Source organism: Phyllostomus hastatus, unplaced genomic scaffold (assembly GCF_019186645.2).
Source record: "Phyllostomus hastatus isolate PE091 unplaced genomic scaffold, TTU_PhHast_1.1 phas_contig_468, whole genome shotgun sequence".
NCBI classification, from domain to species: Eukaryota; Metazoa; Chordata; class Mammalia; order Chiroptera; family Phyllostomidae; genus Phyllostomus; species Phyllostomus hastatus.
This window is the reverse complement of record NW_025333884.1, coordinates 2,568,401-2,586,307: the sequence shown is the minus strand read 5'-3', so window position 1 is coordinate 2,586,307 and position 17,907 is coordinate 2,568,401. Positions and strand designations below refer to the sequence as shown.

Sequence of the window (17,907 nt, the reverse complement as noted above, 5' to 3'; positions counted from 1 at the left end):
TAATTATTACTGGAGTGAGTCAGGTTTCAGCATCAACTGTGTGTGTGTTACATTTATCAGCAATGATTAATGCTGGTCATTGCTCATCTGAATGAGTGATTGGGTACAGAAGTCATTAGAGCCCCGCTTCTCAAGCCCTAGGCTCCTTCCCCAACCACACAGGGAACACACTTCAGGAGCTAGTTGTCACCGCCTCCTTCTGGGGCGGCGGGAAGGTGCTGGTCTGGCTCTGAAGTGGGGAGGGTTGAGGGGGAAAGGGGAAAATTTACTCCTGCTCTGGACTGTCGCCTCAGAACCTCCCCTCCAAGGCAGCGTTTCTCATTCTCAGCTGCTCGCCAGAATCTTCTGGACACTTTCAGAGGATGCCCTCCGCGGCACCCCAGCCCAAGTAACTAACAGCATTCCGCGCGCGCGTGGCCTGGAGCACCTGCATCTTCTTCGCCCGCGAGTCTTCTCGATGGCGCTCACTCCCCAACGACAGAGATTCTGGCTGCCTTCCCGCCCCCCCACCCCCCCCCCCCCCGGTCGGTCCCAGCAGGACATCAAGGAGTCGAGGGTTAGGGCTGGCAGGGGCTCGGCAGCAAAGGGTCGCTGACCCCCCTCTCCCCCCACAGTTTACCACTGGGCGGAGATGCGGGCCAAGATGAGCATCATGGGCTTCAATGCAGAAGCCGTGAAGCCGCTGAACGAGGCGGCGGCTGCAGAGCTGGGCGCCGAGCTGCTGGGCGAGGCCACCATCTTCATAGTGGCCTGCAGCTGCCTGGTGCTGGAGTTCTGGCGCCAAAAGTCGCACCATCGTCGCAAGAAGAAGCAGCAGCGTGTCGCCTGGGACACGATGCGGGACGAGGTGGACCACTTGGCGCTGGTGCTGGAGGAGCTGCAGGCGCGGGTGGAGGAGACAGCGGCGGCGGCGGCGGCGGCGGTCGAACAGCCGGCCCTGGAGGAGCTGCGGAAGCAGATGCAAGAGGTGCGAGCCCAGCTCTGCATCCAAGATGGGGACAAGCCGTCCTCGCCCCAGGCGGAGCCCACGCCTGAGGAATAGCCCCGGTCTTCGATGTGACTCCTCCGACATGGCCTTCTGTCCGCCCTGTCCCTTCCTAAACCCGTCCCACTAAGCCCACCCAGTCCCTTTAGAAGCAGAACGGACCCTACACTGGGGCTGATCCAGCCAGGCTTTTGGTCACTTCCCCCCACCAGATTGGCCAGCAGGACACACAGACCCAGGTAATGCTCATTCCGCCACTCACACCCCCACTTACCTACCTAGGAGCGGTCCTTCCCCAGGACACTGGCACACTCATTGCCCCTTCTCTGACCTTTGTAATGAAAATGCAGACACTTGTCTGCCTCACCTTTGGGGGCTTGAGGTGGCAGTGAGGAACACAAGGATGGATGGTGTCGTTTTAGCCCCAATGAGTCACCGTGGTGCCTTAGTCCCTTGTGCCTCTGCTGGGTCCCCCCTCCTTAACCGGCTAATTCCAACCTGTGGCACAACCCACTGGAAAGGTGTGCAGGGTCCTCCCAGGCAGTCCCAGCAGATGCCCCCTCCCCCCCACTTCTGGGATCTCTTCCAGCAGGATGTGGCCCTCTGGGCTGGCAGAACTGGTGCTGCCTGGGGCTGAGCGGTCATTCAGTCAGAGCCCCTGTTCACCGGTGGTTCTGGTCAACCGCTGTCCTTCCCCATTGTCCTGCCCTGAGGGCCACTCACAGGGACCCACCTGCTGCCCCCCCATATGGGTAATTGTCATGACCCCCGTCTTCCCATGCTTTGAGTACTCAGGGATCCCTGCTTCATGCAAGTCTTCTTCCATGGGACCACCAGCCCCTCGGCCCCAAGTTCCCCACCCCCACCCAGAGGGGCTGTTCCACCAGACAGTGTTAGCTCGGAGACCTACCCCGGCCAACCCAGGGAACCACCGAAAGGGGTGTGTGCAAGCTCTGACTTCCAAACTCTGCCTTTTCAGACTGTACATGTTTTATAATTAAAGGAGCTCTGGGGCAAAGGAGTCACCTTAATGTGTCTGAGAACCACGGCTACAGGGTCATTAAAATTAGGAGAAGCTGGGAAGGTTCTGATGGGAAGGGAGCAGAGTCACCCTGTGAGTCCTTTCCCAGACGGGAAAGCCAAGGTCCGGGGAAAGCAAAGGACTTTCCCCAGGCCACACAGTCCACGAGGGACAGCCCCGGCTTTCTCTGAGATGGCCAGCTGCTTGGCCCTGGGGGAGGAGGGGAGGGGAAGGAGTGAGGAAGCTGCCTGGTAAGGGGCGTGGAGAGGGAGGCAGGTCTGCTGAGAGGTCCAGAGAGAGGGAGGGCAGAGCCTGAAGGAACTGACTGGGACAGGTGGGAAGAAGGAAGAGGAGGCGCAGGTGGATTGCTGGGAAGAGGGAGGACACACCCCATCCTCATCAGAGCGGCCCTTCAAATCACTCGAGATCTTAGCATTTATAAAAACCGGCAGATTTATTCTGCAGGGGCCCATTTTCAAGAAGCTACAGGTGAAGGTGGGAGAGGGGAGCTTTCTTCCCCCTTTTCTTTCTCCTTCATCTTATTTTCCCTAAGCAGGTAAAAATGGCCTGGACCCCAAAACCTACCCAAATAAAAAAACAAAAAAACAAAAACTGAGGTTCCAAAAAGTTACAGCATCTTAATTCCTCATAGAAAAGGGGAAGGAGCCAAAGGGAAGGGATGTTCCTGGGGTCCAGAGAGGTGCCCCCAGCCTGGTGGGACATCCCCCCTTAAATAGCTGCCCTAAATGGAACAAGCCTTGGGCTACGGCGTTTAAAAACTCCCCACACCCCATTTATCAAAACCAAAGAGAAAAAAATTTCCCTCCCCCCAAAACCTAAATATATATATATTTTTCTTCTTAAAAAACAAAAATTCGAAGGCATTAAGCGTTAAAGTGAAATCTAGAACTAGGGAATGTGAAATTCCCTCCTCCCTTCCCTCTCACTGTGGGGTTCATTGGTACATCCCCCTGCAAAGGAACCCGCCCCAAGGGGATGGCAGAGGAGGAGGACCACAGAGAGCAAAAGGTGGGGGCCTCCCCAGCCAATCAGCAGCCAGTATGGGCGGGGGCACGACAGAAGCCACACCCCCTCGGGAGTGGGGAAGCCGCATTCCTGTATTCTTCAGCCAGTTCCAAGTTTAGTTGAGGCAGGGAAAGCAGGGTGACAGGCGGGGTGTGCAGAAAGGAGAAACTCGCTCTTCGGGGCCCTGTGGTCAGGGGGAACCCCTCTTCCTCAGCTCCTGGACAAAGGCTGGAAGGAAACAAAGGGCAGAGTTCAGGGGCAGAGCCTCTTCCCCCTTCCCTTCCAAAACAGGGCTCTTTCCAAGGGACAGGATGCCTCCAAAATAAATGTTTAAAAAACAGCCTCGACTTCCCGTCAAGATGGAGGCATAGGCAGACACCCTTTCCCTCCTCCCACAACCACAGACAGAATTATAACTATATCCCAAAACAAATAATGACCACAACTGTCAGAAAATCGAGCTGTACGGAAGTCCCACAACCAAGGATTTAAAGAAGCTACATTCCTCCAGATGGGCAGAAGGGCCAGAATGGCAGAGATGGGTGGAGAGGCGCAGAGAGGCGGCGAATGGGTGGTCCCACGCTCACAAGTGGTGGTGGATAACAATCTGAAGGGATGCCTTGGGAGACAGCAATCCCAGTCCCAGGCCAGACCATACAGCCCAGGGTTCCAGTGCCAGAGAGATGAATCCCCATAATTTCTGGCTGTAAAAACCAGTGGGGTTTGGGGCAGTGGAAGAAACTGCTGGATCTTCAGGAGAGTCCATTTAAAGGGCCTGCACGGACTCAGAATGTGGGCAAATCTACCCACTCTGGGATTCACCACCCGGGCAACAGCTGAAAGCCGTCAGTCACATACGGGAAGTGGGGGAAGTGAGGGAAGTGACTGGAAACGAGGGCGAGAGCTGGGCAAACCTCCAGAAGCCAGGCAGCGGCACTGTCCGCGCTCCGAGACCTCCCCCCACACAGAGCCGCAAACCAGTGAGGCAGGCTGCCCAGTCCTGGCGATTACCTAAGGCTCCGCCCCACACAATTTACAGGTGCCTTTTCTAAGACAGGTAGTCAAAGCAGCTCTACCGAATAAACAGAAACAAACATAGGGAGGCTGCCAATTTGAGAAGACAAAGAAATAGGAAATGAAAGAAAAGCACAAAACCCTAGGAAAAGAACTAAATGAAACTGAGATGACCAAGCTGTGAGATAGAGTTCAAAACACTGGTGATCAGGATGCTCCAAGAACTCACCGAGTACAGCAACACCAACAGGGAAGAAATGAAAGTTACACTAAGTGAAATAAAGAAAAAGCTACAGGGAACCAACAAGTAGGAGAGGATGAAGAAGTCAAGAATCAAATCAATAATTTGGAACACAAGGAAGGAAAAAACATTCAATCAGAACAGCAGAAAGAAAAATAATTTTTAAAAAATGAAGATAGGCTTAGGAACCTCTAGGACAACTTTAAATGTACCAACATCCAAATCAGAGGGGTGCCAGAAAGAGAAGAGGAAGAGAAAGAAAATGAAAACTTACATGAAAGAAAACTTCCCTAATTTGATGAAGGAAATAGACATGGAAGTCCAGGAAGCACAGAGTCTCAAACGAGATGGATCCAAAGAGGACCACACCAAGGCACATCATAATTAAAATGCCAAAGGTTGCCCTGGCTGGTGTGGCTCAGTGGACTGAACACTGGCCTGTGAACTGAGAGGTTGTTAGTTCAATTCCCAGTCAGGGCACATGCCTGGGTTGCAAGCCAGGTCCCCGGTTGAGGGTGTGTGAGAGGCAACTGAATCTCTACCATATTGATGTTTCTCTCCTTCTCTTTCTCCCTCCCTTCCCCTCTCTCTAAAAGTAAATAAATAAATAAATGCCAAAGGTCGAAGATAAAGAATCTTAAAAGCAACAAGAGAAAAGGAGACAGTTACCTACAAAGGAGTTCCCATAAGACTATCAGCTAGTTTCTCAAAAAAACTTTGCAGTATGAAGGGACTGGCAAGAAGTATTCTAAGTGAGGAAAAGCAAAGACCTACAACCCAGATGACTCTATCCAGCAACGCTTTCATTTAGAATGGAAAGGCAGAGAAAGTGCTTCTCAGGTAAGTTAAAGCTAAAGGAGTTATCCTCACCAACCCATTATTATGTGAAATGTTAAAGGGGTTTATTTAAGAACAAAAAAAGGATCAAAACTATGAACATTAAAAGGGCAACAAATTCGCAACTGTCAATGACTGAATCTAAAAAAACAAACTAAGTGAACAACCAGAACAGGAAGAGAATCACAGAAATGGAGATCACATGGAAGGTTATCAGCAGGGGTAGGGGGAATGGGGGAAACAGTACAGGGAATAAGAAGCATAAATGGTAGGTAGAAAAGATAGGGGGAGGTTAAGAACAGTATGGGAAATAGAGAAACCAAAGCACTTATATGCTTAACCCATGGACATGAACTAAAGGGGGGTACTGCTGGAGGGAAGGGGGATATTGGGTGGAGGGGGGCAAATTGGAATAACTGTAATAGCATAATCAATAAAATATATTAAAAAAACAACAACCTCACCTTCAATTATTTCCTCTTTCACTTTCTGCAATTCCTTCCTCACCTCTTCCAGAAGCTCCTGAATGATAACCGGGTACAACCAATCAGGAAGGGTACAAGGACTCGCTGATCCTAGTCTGTCCTTTCTTAGTGACTGAAAGGTCACACACACACACACACACACACACACACACACACACCACGACATCACTGACACGGCCATGGAGGGACTGGAGAATTCTAGAGAATTCTCGATACTCAGAAGCCAGAAGAAAAGTACTGGAGAACATCCAGTACCAGGGCTGGCAAACACAGTCCCGGCCGCTGCCAGCTCCGACCGCAGATGGATGCCTGAGGCCAGTGCGCCCGAAAGAACTCCGGGCGCCATCAGAAATGTGTACAGCGACAGATGAGTAGGGTCTGCCGAGGGCACTAGAGAGGGGGTGTGTGGATGAGACAGACATGTCATCCCTGACCCAATCAAGTCTCTTCATTCCTCAGACTAGAAAGCTGAGTGTTTCTGAGGCCTTTTCTAGAATCACCAGGCAGGTCGGCGGCAGAGTTGAGACCTAGATCTCCTCTCTTCCTGTGGCTCCTTTCTAGCCCTCAAGCCCCCCCCTCCAGGGCCCTCCCCTACCTGTTTCACCCGTTCCAGGTCTGACTCATCACCGGAGCTGGGTGTAGAAGGGTGGGCCTCGGAAGTGGTCACTGAAGAGGACGACTTCATCCTGGGACAGGCGGGGTGGTTTGGGACAGAAATGAGTCAGAGAGGGCCTGCCTCCCGGGCCTCCCATTCAAGGAACAGCATGTTCCTCCTATGAAGTCGGCCGACCCAACTACTTTGGGCAGGTGGGGCCCCAGCATTGATGGCCCACCTTGGCAAGGTTGTGCTGTTTTTCTCCCAGGGTCTCCGCACAGGTTCTGGGGGACAGGCAACAAGTCAGAAAGATAAGGGACAAAGAATGCCCCACCTCAATCTTTCTCCCAAAGCCTCATCAGTCCCTGTTCAAAGAACCATCTCAGGAGACTACAGTCTCCAGCATTCTTTGCACAGACCCTCTCAAGAGTGTGCTTTAGGTGTGAGGACAAGGCATCCTGGGACTTGTAGTCCTTGTGGCTAGCCTGGGCTTTCACTCACCGCTGTGGGCTGGGACTCTGGCCTCTGGCTCCTCCTGCTGGTGGGAAATAAAAAGAAGTGTCACGAGGCAGTCCCTGCCTCACCTTTGTTCCTTTCCCTCTTCCAGGTTCAAATCAGCCCTCCCGGGTCACACCACCTCCCCAATCTCCTGGCCCAAATGGTACAGCCTAAGGTGTATATGGCAGGAAAAGCCCCTAACTCACATTGGCAGATTCATCCTTGGGAGGTTTCTCCCCAACCAGTGTAGCTTTCCTTCTGCAGGAGGGAAAGGCAAAAACAGACAGCTTCAGCTCTCCCTCAGCCATTCAACAATTCCCCTTCCCAGAGTTCTCAAAATTAGATTCTAGGTACAGAGTTACGGAATGTGTGAAGGCTAAGAACACTTTAGTTTTAGAAGTTAAAGAGAGTGTAAGCCCTGGCTGAGTAGCTTAGTTGGTTAGAGCATTGTCTGGAAATGCCAAAGTTGTGGGTTCGATCCCCAGTCAGGGCACAGACAAGAATCAACCAATGAATGCATGGATGAGTGGAACAACAAATCCATCTCTCTCTCCCTCTCTCTCTCTCTCAAATCAATTAAAAGACTGCTATTCTCAAATTGAGGTGGGGGTTTTACGATTCTCACATTTGGGAATCACAAAATTCTAAGGGCATAGGGCTCTATCTTAGGTGCTGGGATTTTAGGAATCTGAGTTTCCAGATTCTGAGGCAGAAATTTATTTATCTATTTATATTTTTCTCACCCAAGTATGTTTATGGATTTTAGAAGAAGGAAGGGAGGGAGGGGGGAGAGGGGCAGAAGGGGGGGAGAAACATCAATGTGAGAGAGAAACAGATTGGTTGCCTCCTGTATGCGCCCCAAGTGGGGACTGAACCCACAACCTAGGTATGTGCCCTGACCAGGAATCGAACCCACAACCTTTTGGTGTACATATGATGCTCCAACCAACCCAGCCACCCAATGAAGGCTGAGGCAGGAATTTCCAAGGTCTTAGAATTCGGAACATTCTAGATGCTCCCCAGTGGCTGCAAACCTGAGACATCTCAGGAGAATGCAGTCCCTAGCATTCTGTTCCAAGCCTGGCTACCAAAGGAGAGCTTCATCCAAGGAAACAAGAAAACGGGAATCTGGGCCCCCCTGCACCCCGGCTCTACAGACCAGGTGATCACTGCTGGTCTCGGGGGCTGTTTGGGGTTTCCCAGGGGCACACAGCGCTCCAGCCTCACACTCAGGCTCACCTCCGGGCCAGCATGGCGTTCATCTCTTCCATGAGCCCCCCACCTGTGCTTCGACTGCTTTCAGCTTTGGGGGCTGAGGGCCCCCCTGAGGCCTCCTCCTGCTGGAGAAATTACAAAGAGGAGGGGGCTTTATGGGCAGGCCTCCTGGCCTCTAGCCCCTCCTGTGATGCCCTCAGGCAATTCTGGCCTCATGTCCCATTATTCCATCAGGGCCCCAGTCTCCCCACACCCTGCCCTGTCTGGCCCCCTCACCTTGCTCACTTTCCTGAGTTTGGCTCCGGCAATGGCTGCAGCCAGGCCGGGGGCCCCAGTCCCTCCACCACTGGGGCCTGATGACGTGGGGAGAGGGGGTGGAGGGGGTGGACCTCCCCCTGCTCCATGCCCTGCAGCTGAGACCCCGGATGGGGGCAGGCCAGGGGGTGGGGGAGGACCTGGAGGAGGGGGAGGTCCTGGAGGTGGGGGTGGTCCCCCAGCTGGGGGAGCAGGTGGCCCTCCTGAAACAGACACAGAAAAGGGGGTTGCTGAGAGAGAAGCCTCCTTCTTTGCTATCCAGCCTGCCCACCCCCTCCTCTGGGGAGGGCCCCTGACTCCCTCCGGACACCTGTGAACAATCACCTGCATTAGAGACTCGACGCTCCCGCTCCACATGCTCCGGCTGCCTGAGGAGGGAAGACGGAGCTGCTGTCACTCGGGGCCCTGAGGACGCCAGCAGCCCCTGGCCTCTGTCTGAGGTGTCCAGTCAGGCTGCTCCTGATCCCTACCCGGCTTCCTTCCCCAGGGGCCCAGGAAAGGGGGGGGGGTGCTGCGGGCCCAGGGTGAGGCCAAGATGCAAGCATTCTAGTCCTCAGACTGTCAGAAACATTACCAAATGCCCAACATGCTTCAAACAACCGAATTTTGGACTCTTGAGAATCTGGCAGGGGTGAGGTGGAGGCGGGATTTGAAGGGTCAGTAAATTCTGCAATTCCGGGGAGTCAGGAGTTTCTCAAAGGTGTCAATTTCTAGTCCCCAGGAGTTGAAACATTTTGGAAACTGAAGGTTGGAGAGTTCTGAATTCTAGGAGCCTGGGCTGTGGAACATCCTAGAACTCCTGCAGTGGCAAGGTTCCCCACCAGGGACTGGCCCCACCTTTTCTGATACTCTGCCTCCTCCGGGGAGGGGCCGTTCTGGACAGACCAGGTGGCGGGTGCTGCGGGTGGCTGCAAGGACGGCGGCGGCGGTGGCGGTGCTGGAGGCCCACCTCCTGGAAGGTGAGAGTAGAAAAAAGCGATGAGTCACCCCCGGAACCTGCCCCGCCTCTTGGCACTTTCCCTGGCTCTCCCAGGGCTCTCAGGCGTCCGTCCAGAACAGAGCCACTCACTTCCTTCTTCCTCAGACCCGACCCAACCCTCTGAGCGGGGATGTGGGCACCCGGCAAACCTCCAGGACGAGGGTCAGCACCAGCTCCCCTTAACTGAGCGGATGTGAGGTGGGTGCTGCGGTGCTGGCCAAACGGCAGGTGGGACAACGAAGGCCCAAAGGGGCAGTCAGTGGCGTCAAGTCCTGCAGACGCTGAGTTTGCGGGAACAAGGGTAATTCAGGCTGAATCCAACGTCTGCTGTAAACCACCGGCTCGGCCACTCAGACCCCAGCCTGAGACCCCCGGAAAGACCGAGAGCCTGCTCCTCACCCACCCTCAAAGCCTCTGGCTTCAGGGACCCAAACCACCCCCATATTCTTCTCTGTGCCTCCAGACAAGCGAGCCCCTCAGACTGGTGCTGAAGCGGCTCCTGGAAGCAAACACCTGGGCCATTCAGTGATTTGGGGTTCTCTGCAGCAGTGACCCCAGACCCTGGTGCACACACCTGGCACCACCAGGGAGCTCATTGGAACTGCAGAGGCTCGGGCCCCACCCCAGCCCCACTGAACTGGAATCTGCGTGTTACCCGGAGGTGCAGACGGTTCGTGGGCACATTCAAGTTAAGAACTACCGCCTAGAGATTGTTTAATTTCGATGTCTAAACACAAAATTGATGACGACATAAGCCAGTACAAGGGTTACCTGGTAAAGGGCAGGGAGGGAGCCTTCCGAGGGCTGGAAATGGCTACATTTTGTCTGGGAGGTGGTCAGTCACACAGGAGTGGACCCGGTAAAAATTCATGGGGCCTACTGCACCCGCAGGAATCGGGTGTACAAGGGGCACATGGGAGCCTACACTAATTCCTCAGAATAGCCCTGGCTGGTGTGGCTCAGTGGATGGAGCACCAGCCTGTGAACCGAAAGGTCGCCGATTGGATTCCCAGTCAGGGCACATGGCTGGGTTGCGGGACAAGAGGCAACTGATCAATGTATCTTCTCACACATTGATGTTTCTCTCCCTCCCTTCCCCTCTCTCTAAAAGTAAATAAAATATATATTTTTTAAATCCTTAGAATATCTGTCCACAGTCCCAGCAGCAGTGCATTAGCCCTGTTCTCAGAGGAGTAAGGGGAGGGGAGGCCCTGCGTGGTGAAGGGGCGGCCCCGGGCTGGGCAGACCCCCTCAGCCCACCGAGTCTGACCTTCCAACGCCTCTAGGGCACTGGCCATGCCTGCGGCGAACTGTGCGGCGTCCTCCTTGCTGCTGAAGTTGAGGCCCCAGACCTGGCGGGCGTCGCGCCACTGGTGGAAGTTGGGTGTGGCCTGGTTATACTTGAGACCCCGCATGATGGAGCAGTTGATGACCACCTGGCAGGAGGGGAACCGCAGGTGAGGGTGGGGGTGCAGGGTGCAGCCCCCGGAGGCACGGGCAGAGGGGCCTCACCTGCTGGTCTGGCTGCATCTTCCGGCCGACCACCCGGAAGGAATTGGCTGTGGGGTTGTGGTAGATCTGGACTCGGCTGAAGGCCTGGGGGCCCGTGCCTGCAGGCAGCCACCGCTTGTTGCCATCGTCATAAAGCATCACCGTGGCCCGGCTCGAGCAGATAACCGACTCGCTGCCAGGAAGTGGGGAGAGAGGGGGAGAGGCCATGGGTCAAGGGGAGCACGGCACCCCACCCCCGGGGCCTGGTCCCTGTCGGAGACGCAGAGACGGTGTGAGAGGGAGAGAGAAACACGCCGGGCAGAGCGGGAGCGGCAGACCAGAGAGACAGACACACACTGGGGTGTGAGACAGGAGAGGAGAGAGAGGACAAGCAGCCGGGGAGCCAGAGACGGGGAGAGGAAGTCAGACAGACAGGCCAACTGGAAGGGACAGACGTACAGACTGACAACAGAGAGCGGTCAGAGGAGGAGAGTCAGACTGACAAAGAGGGGAGAGGCAGCCGAGGGAAAGGTGGGGTGTGGAGAACCAGATGGACGGAGAAAGACAGACAGAGAGACAGAGTCAGAGAGAGATGCAGGGAAGTGCAGGGCGGCACTGAGACCCAGCCCCTGCCTGGCGCTACTGGAGCCTCAGTTTCCCTATTTCTGCCAGGGCGCTGGGACCCCTGCCCCCCACCCCCACTCCTGCTCAGGTCAGAGGAGGAAGCTGAGGTGCAGGGAGGGGAAGGGTAAGGCCTGCAGCAAGCTGGGGAGCAAGGCTACCCCTTGGCTCACAGGTGGTAAGCACAAGGCCCGCGGGCCGAATCCCACCTGGCACCTTGTTTCTCCCTGGCGCCAGAACTGAACTCCTTGCCCCTAGTTAAGGAGCAGTCACATTCACACAGTCCTGAAATCCCATTCGGCCTTTGAAGGCAACCGGAAGGCTGATGTGCTCCGCACCCCCCCCTGAAAATGAGTTTGACACCCCTGCCTTAGCTTCTCCTATTCCTGCCCCTGAACTGCCCCCACCCCCCAGGACCGCAAGCACTCTCAACTCCACCCTCCAGGGCAGGAGGCCGTCAGGTCCCCAGACAGGGACAGCCCAGGGGTGCCCAGCAGCACCTTCCCTGGTCTGGGGGTCACAGAGGACTTCTGGAGTAAGGGACATCTGACTCAGCCTTGGGGGGAAGGGTCAAGAGACTGGTTCAGAGTTCAGGATCTGCTATCTACGAATCTGGCTTCAAATCCCCGCTAAGCCACGTACTCCGTATGACTCAAGCAAGCAACCCTCCCACGTGAGACCTGCACACTGGGGAGATGACAGTCCCTGCTCCCAGGACAGTGGGAGCAGATGAGTCTGGACACACAAAGCAGAGCCCCTGGCCCAGTGTCTGTCATGTGTGGAGCACTTAGTAGCTGTCACCATCCCTTTCCCAGGCACCCCGAACATCCAGGATCCCTCCAGACCCCGCAGCGGTCCTTTGGGGGTGGTCCAATCTCCCCTCCCCCAATGCGGAAACTCAGACTCCCAGACAGGAAGTGACTTACTCAAGGTCACACACAGACCAGAGGGAAGCACTAGTGGCCCCCCCACCCCACCCCCTTTTTCCTGAAAAGAGGAAGTTGGTGGTCAGAGGTTTCCGGGGAGAGAAATTACACCCCAAAATGGCTCTGCCTCTACCAGGCCTGGGGGCTGGGGCGTGATGCTGAGGCCGTGAAAGCCAGGACAGGGAAAGCCCCTCAGCAGAGCCAGCTCTGGGCTCCTAGGCCTGGAAGCTGAGCCCTGGACACCCCCAAGTTTACACCACGTGGCACCTCCTTCTTAGGAGGCGCTTCCGCTGATCAGGCACCCTAAGCCCTCTCCTTACTAGTTTTATTCTCGCTGCAGCACTTTGAAATGGGCACTATTTCCTCCTCAGCTTGGAAGTGAGGACTGCAGAAGGAAGCCCAGGGAGGGCACAGAGCAACAAGCAGCAGAGTGAGCATCTGCCCCCGGGACACCTGGGACCCCCAGGACACCTGGGCCACACGTCCACAGTCTAACCCACCAGGGACTGCAGGGCCTTCCCCGAACACCAGGTGCTGTTCCCAGGCAGGCACCGCCTCAGGGGCCGTTTCTGGCTCCCACTGCCCCCAGCAGGGCCGGGTGAAGGCCTCGCCCACACCTACTACCGGTCCCGTCCCCGGGGCAGACTCTGGCCGGGCACCGGCCCCACCCTGGCTGCACTTTGCTCTCCCCAGCTGCCCTGCCCTGGAGGCTCTGGCCCCAGGGCGCCTGCTGCCAGGTGACCCCAGGCTGGCCCTGCCCCTCTCCAAGCTGGGCCTGGGCCGGCCGCAGGGTCCCCCTTACAGCAGATGGGTCCAGTTAAAACACCAGTCAGGAGGAGTCCCTCCTCTTCTCGGAAGCTTCCCTGGCTCGGGCGGAAAGCAAGCCAAGAGCGCTCTGTGGCTTCCATGACCCCTGTGATCTCTGAGCTCACCCCTTCCCTTCCCCCAGCCTGCTTTTCCAGCCCCTGCGGCCTCTGGGCTGCTCCTTCTCCAGACCAGACGTCCCAGCCTCCGGCCTGAGCACTTACTCTTCCTCAACCTGCACCCTCACTTCCCCCAGGTCTCCGCCTGGCCTGGCGGTCACCACTTCCTCTGAGCACCAGAAGAGTTCCTCTCCCTCTCGCCACACGTCCCACCTGACAGACCCCAGTCTCCCCCACCGAAACATCAGGACAAGGGAAGGGACTTGTGTCCTTACTGCTCACTGCTGTGTCCCCAGAACCTAGAATGGTGTCCGGCACACAGGAGATGCTCAACCACCGTCAAACTAGCCATCTATGAAAAAGGAACATGGAGCCACGGCAGCTGTGGTGACTGGTTAGCCCGCTTCTCAGACACTGTTCCTGGTGCTGAGCTTCAGCTGCCACGGAGAACCTGGCAATGACCTCCCGGGAGGGACTCGGGTCCCTGCCCTTTTTACGGATGAGGAACCGTGGGCACAGAGAGCTGAAGACACTTGTCCCAGGTCACACAGCAAGTAGGGCAGAGGGGCTCCCCTTTGAAACCAAGTCCGCCCCAGTTCTTCGCCTCATGGAAAGGTGAGAAAACAGCGAAGCTGAAATTTGAAAAAGCCAAGGTCTGCAGTGGTGCGTATCAGAGGTTTTTTTAAAAAAGGTGGGAGGTTATAAACACATCCGTACACAGGGGTGACAGACACAGAGGCTGCTTGTCAGGGGACTGACGGTGACTCTGACTCTGAGGACTGGGACGGGCCTGGGCACCTGAGGAGGGGCCGCATTGTCCGCTGTTTAGAACGGCTTGCTTATTTCTTTTCTTTGTTTTTCCCCCCACCACGGGCTGGTGTGTTACCTATAAAAAACTCACTCATTCCTTACATTCAAAAAATAAAACTACAAACCAGGCAAAATCTGCTATGGAAAATCCCACCACCAGAAAGCTGCAGAGTGAGGTTCACAGGGGGTCGGACCGCTTCCAGGGTCTCGCAGGGTCTCGCAGAAGACTGCATGAATCCCCGGCCAGCCCAGGACCCAGCCTTCCACACAAGTCCCTGGATTCTGGAAAACTCAAGCATGCCATGGACGAGACAGGGTTCAAGTAGGTCCCTTGCTGCGTGCCTTCCCCTTTCAGAGCCTCGATTTCCAGCCCAGAAAACCGTAACTCATTGGTTCCTTGTAAGGGTTTGAAGAGATAAGAAAAGCCCTAAAGCTCAGACTTGGAATTTGGCACAATCTCCATACAAGGCAGCTGAGAGGCAAAACAAAAGGAGAAAGCTTCTCATCACCGGAGGCAATCAAGCATAGTCATTCTGGTTTACTCAAACCTTCCCAGTTAGAGGCTTGCCCTTCCCTTCACCCCTCGCTCCCATCCTAAGACTTACCCTCTAGCTTCCTTAAACCACAAAACCTGTGATCCACATTCCCCCCCCCACACACACACACACAACCTTTGCAGACTACAAACCTTTGAGATAACCCTGCAAAGGGAACTAGATCTAGTGTCTGTGGGACCTGTGCAGGCTCACGCCGGCCCACCCTCCCTGACCGGCGTCAGTTTCCCACAGGAGAGCAAGAAGGCAAAGGCTGCCCCTCTGGGTTCCTTTTCTCATGTCTCCATTCTGTTCATTGTCCGTACAGTGGGAGCATGATACCTATGTATTCTTAAGAAGATCATTAGAACAGAGCAGTACTCTGGAGACAGCCCTGAGTTCAAATGCAGGCTTGCCTACTTCCAAACTCTTAGGCAAGGTGCTTCAGTTGTCGGGGCCTCAGCTTCCCCATCTGTAAACTGGGGTTGGGGTGGGGACCCAGGTATGATAGTATCGCTCTCTGACTTGCTGTGAGGACCGGACTGACTCAGGCACCAAGGACAGTGCCTATGCAAAGGAGATGCTTGATCAAATGGTCACTTATTTTTTAAGTAAAATTAGTAACAGTGGTTACTATTATGAGAAGAGGCAAGAAATGGACTGAACTTCTCCTTCGGGGTTCCCCCGCCCTGAGCCTCAGACCTCTCTGCCCAGCTGCCCAGCTTTCCCGGAATCCCAGCTCAGAGTCCCAGGCACAGCACTCAGCAAATATTTGTCAAACTGGGAGAAAGAAAACTGTTATCTTGTAATTTTCCATCTTAACATCCTCTCTTCCAACTGCCCCCATCCAAAGCAGCCAGAAATCCGAGGATCCCGGTCCGCTCCCCTCCCCTCCCTCCACATTGCCCAGGAGTTTCTGAGGGATCTTGCTGCCAGGCCTTTCTCTCTCTGAGCCTCAGTTTCCCCAGCTGGGTACAGCGGGTATGGGTCGATTTGAATCCTAGCTGCTTTGGAGAAGAAGAACAGCCCAGAAAGTCGGGTGTGGTCATTGACAGGGAAGACCCTCCAGGATGTTTTAGTAACCCCCTGGAGGGACAGCCAACTAATCCACTTCTGCTCTCCCCCCACAAGGTCCGGAGGTTTGGCCCCTGACCATTAGTAGGGGGCCTGTGGGAGGGCTGGGGCCTCGGGCCTGGGCTTGGGGGTGGAGGTGGGGGTGGGAGGCCGGCCCAGAAACAGCTCCTGCCCTTTTACGGTCTCACGGAGTGAGGCAGCACTAACTCGGACATCCGCCATCCGCCTTCCACGGTGCATGGGACCGGAAATGTGGGGGGGGGCAGGGGCAAGGGGTGTGGCTGGGGCCAGTGGGAGAGGAGGCTCCCCGGGGAAGAGGGTGAAGGAAGAGAGCCTAGCTCCCGAAAACTGCCCTCTCCCCAGAGCAGGCCTGGAGGGGCTATTGCTATAATGGGGGAAAGGGGAGGCAGGAAGTCTCGAGGGTGTTTTGTGGCTGCCCCTTGTTCCAAACTTTCCAACCATCCCTTCCCCATCAGAATGAACACATGCGGGAGGTGGGTTGTAGAAAGGAACGGCCCCCCCATGTCAGAGGGCAGGAGTGCGGAGAACGCGGAGGAAGTGGGAGGATGTGGGCACCACGGGGTTAATCCCCAGCTGTCCCCAGGGGCCCTCCCTCAAGCCGGGGTCTTCGGGGCAGGAAGTCCCTGAGAGAGTGGAGGAAGGGAGATAGTATTGTCAAGCTCAGGCCACTCGGGAGAGATTGGGGGGGGGGGTCATGGGGAGGCGAGAGTGTCGGGGGCTGGATCCAGTGGGATTCCCGAGCCCGCACCGGCCCTGCCCTCAGGTGAGTCCAGGAGTTTTGAGGGAGGCCCGGGTAAGACAAGATTCCTGGGTCCTTTGAACCCTCTTCCCCAGGATTAAATTCCTGGGCAGAGAGCTGGAACCATCTGGGAAGCCTGGGTCCCAAGGGGCGCGGGCTATGACCTTGACGCTTCCAGCGCGCCCCTTCTCCAACCCCCCCAGTTCCGACGGCGGGAGGGAAGGGCGCTGGGAGAGGGGGAGGCGCGGCGCAGGGGAAGCAGCCGGCCCGCGGCGCCCCCGCCCCGCCCTCCCCCCCAACACCAGCTGTCTCGACAGGTGAGTCAGGAAGACAAAGGCCCCCCCACTTCCCCAGCTGCCGCGCCCCCTCGCTCCCCGGGCCGCGCAGGTGGGGGAGAGAGACCGCCCTTCTGGCCCGTGGCCGGGGAGCCGCCCTCGTCACCGAGCGCCCGCTGGGACCTGGGCACGGCCTGGTGTAAGCGGACGGTGGGCACGGAGCGGCGGGGGATGGGAGTCCTACCCACACCCTTGAGGCTGCGTCAGGGTCCGTGCGCACCCACCTCCCCCGAGGACGGGAACCCGTCCAACCTAGGGGCTTAAGTATCTCGAAGTTGAAGAGCGAGGTCCCATGCGGACTCTCCAGCCTCGCGTGACGGGGAGCCCCGCACACCAGGGTCCAGGTTTCCGTCTCCCCCCCAGGTGCCGGGGACCCTCCGACCGGCCCCCATGGCCCCTCTAGGAGCCCAAGTTGAAATCTGGGGGGGCGGGGGTCTGAGCCCTGCCTCCATCCCGCCCCCCCTGCGGGGAGTATCTGCCAACTTGGAGGTTCTCCGAAAAAGTCTGTTAAAAATGCGGGAGTCCTCGGAACGCCCCCAAACGTGAGGGCTCCCAGCAGAACCTCCCTAGCACCACCCCGGACCTGAGGAGTCGTGGGGGAAGGGTCAGTATTTGGGGCTCATCCAAGAGGGTCCAGCCTCCAGCCCCAGGCCCCCGGCGCCCTGTCCCCGAATCCCAGCCCGGAGCGCGCTGGGGGGAGGGGACAAAGGCGGGGCGGGGAGCGGCGCCGGGTGGAAGGGTTTGGAGGCGTCGGAGGCTCACCTCATGGCTGCTCCGCGGGCGGGCTGCGCACCCACAGGGCGGGTGCTCCCGGGGCGCCCCTCGCTCGAGGTTCAGGGGTTCGGGGTCGGCTCCAGGTTCCGCTCAGTCTCCCCCGGGGTCCCGCCCCATAGAGTCCGGCTTCCTGGGGAAAACGTGGACGCGGCCGACGCGGGTACTGGGGGCGCCTCTTCCCTCTGGGGCGGTGTGATCGGGGTCCCTGCGGCAGAAAGGGGGTGCGGCGTCCCCTCCGCGGCGCGCCCCCTCGGCCAGCGGCGGCTGCACTGGTACTCTTACTACTGTACTTCTCTTCGCTACATTTCGTTCCAAAATTCCACTCCCCGCACCCACAATCCCCTGCGCCTTAAAGGGGCCGCGAGCCAGTCAAGGCGGTGAGGGGTGCGGTAGAGGGCGCTTAAAAGGGCGACGCGGAACCCTTGACCCGCTATCCCTCTCTTCCCCAA

The 17,907-nt window shown here is 56.7% G+C and overlaps 2 protein-coding genes across 5 annotated transcripts in view; one reads left to right on the top strand and one right to left on the bottom strand.

Moving 5' to 3' along the window:
- The window catches only part of OPA3 (outer mitochondrial membrane lipid metabolism regulator OPA3), a 62,256-nt gene extending 59,964 nt beyond the window's left edge, over positions 1–2,292 (top strand). The window contains exon 2 of the mRNA XM_045845240.1: positions 615–2,292. Coding sequence (XP_045701196.1) covers positions 615–1,042 — 428 coding nt within the window. The 3' untranslated portion in view covers positions 1,043–2,292. The remainder of the gene's footprint in view (positions 1–614) is intronic.
- A 149-nt stretch (positions 2,293–2,441) lies between these two features.
- On the bottom strand, positions 2,442–17,800 carry LOC123822970 (vasodilator stimulated phosphoprotein). Of its 4 annotated transcripts, none has more exons than XM_045845218.1 (13): positions 17,447–17,800; positions 10,724–10,895; positions 10,482–10,647; positions 9,070–9,184; positions 8,557–8,600; positions 8,194–8,435; positions 7,942–8,039; positions 6,909–6,960; positions 6,706–6,739; positions 6,443–6,488; positions 6,205–6,295; positions 5,589–5,646; positions 2,442–3,260 (listed from the first exon to the last, which is right to left on the bottom strand). In XM_045845218.1, exons 1-13 carry the CDS (start codon positions 17,449–17,451, stop codon positions 3,223–3,225), a joined length of 1,161 nt encoding a protein of 386 aa, XP_045701174.1. In that variant the 5' UTR covers positions 17,452–17,800; the 3' UTR covers positions 2,442–3,222. The 4 variants fall into 4 exon arrangements, with proteins under 4 accessions (XP_045701174.1, XP_045701171.1, XP_045701173.1 ...); XM_045845215.1 differs by having other exon boundaries at positions 6,706–6,742; positions 7,942–8,042; positions 17,447–17,799; XM_045845217.1 differs by having other exon boundaries at positions 7,942–8,042; positions 17,447–17,799.
- Between the last annotated feature and the right edge of the window lie 107 nt (positions 17,801–17,907).

Bases quoted from the DNA above. Each gene is read 5' to 3' on its own strand.
- LOC123822970 (XM_045845215.1), bottom strand. The intron at 8,043-8,193 runs GTGAGGGGGCCA...TAATTTCTCCAG, and splicing joins AACTCAGGAAAGTGAGCAAG to CAGGAGGAGGCCTCAGGGGG. The intron at 3,261-5,588 runs GTGAGGTTGTTG...GTTTCCTTCCAG, and splicing joins GAAAGAGGAAATAATTGAAG to CCTTTGTCCAGGAGCTGAGG.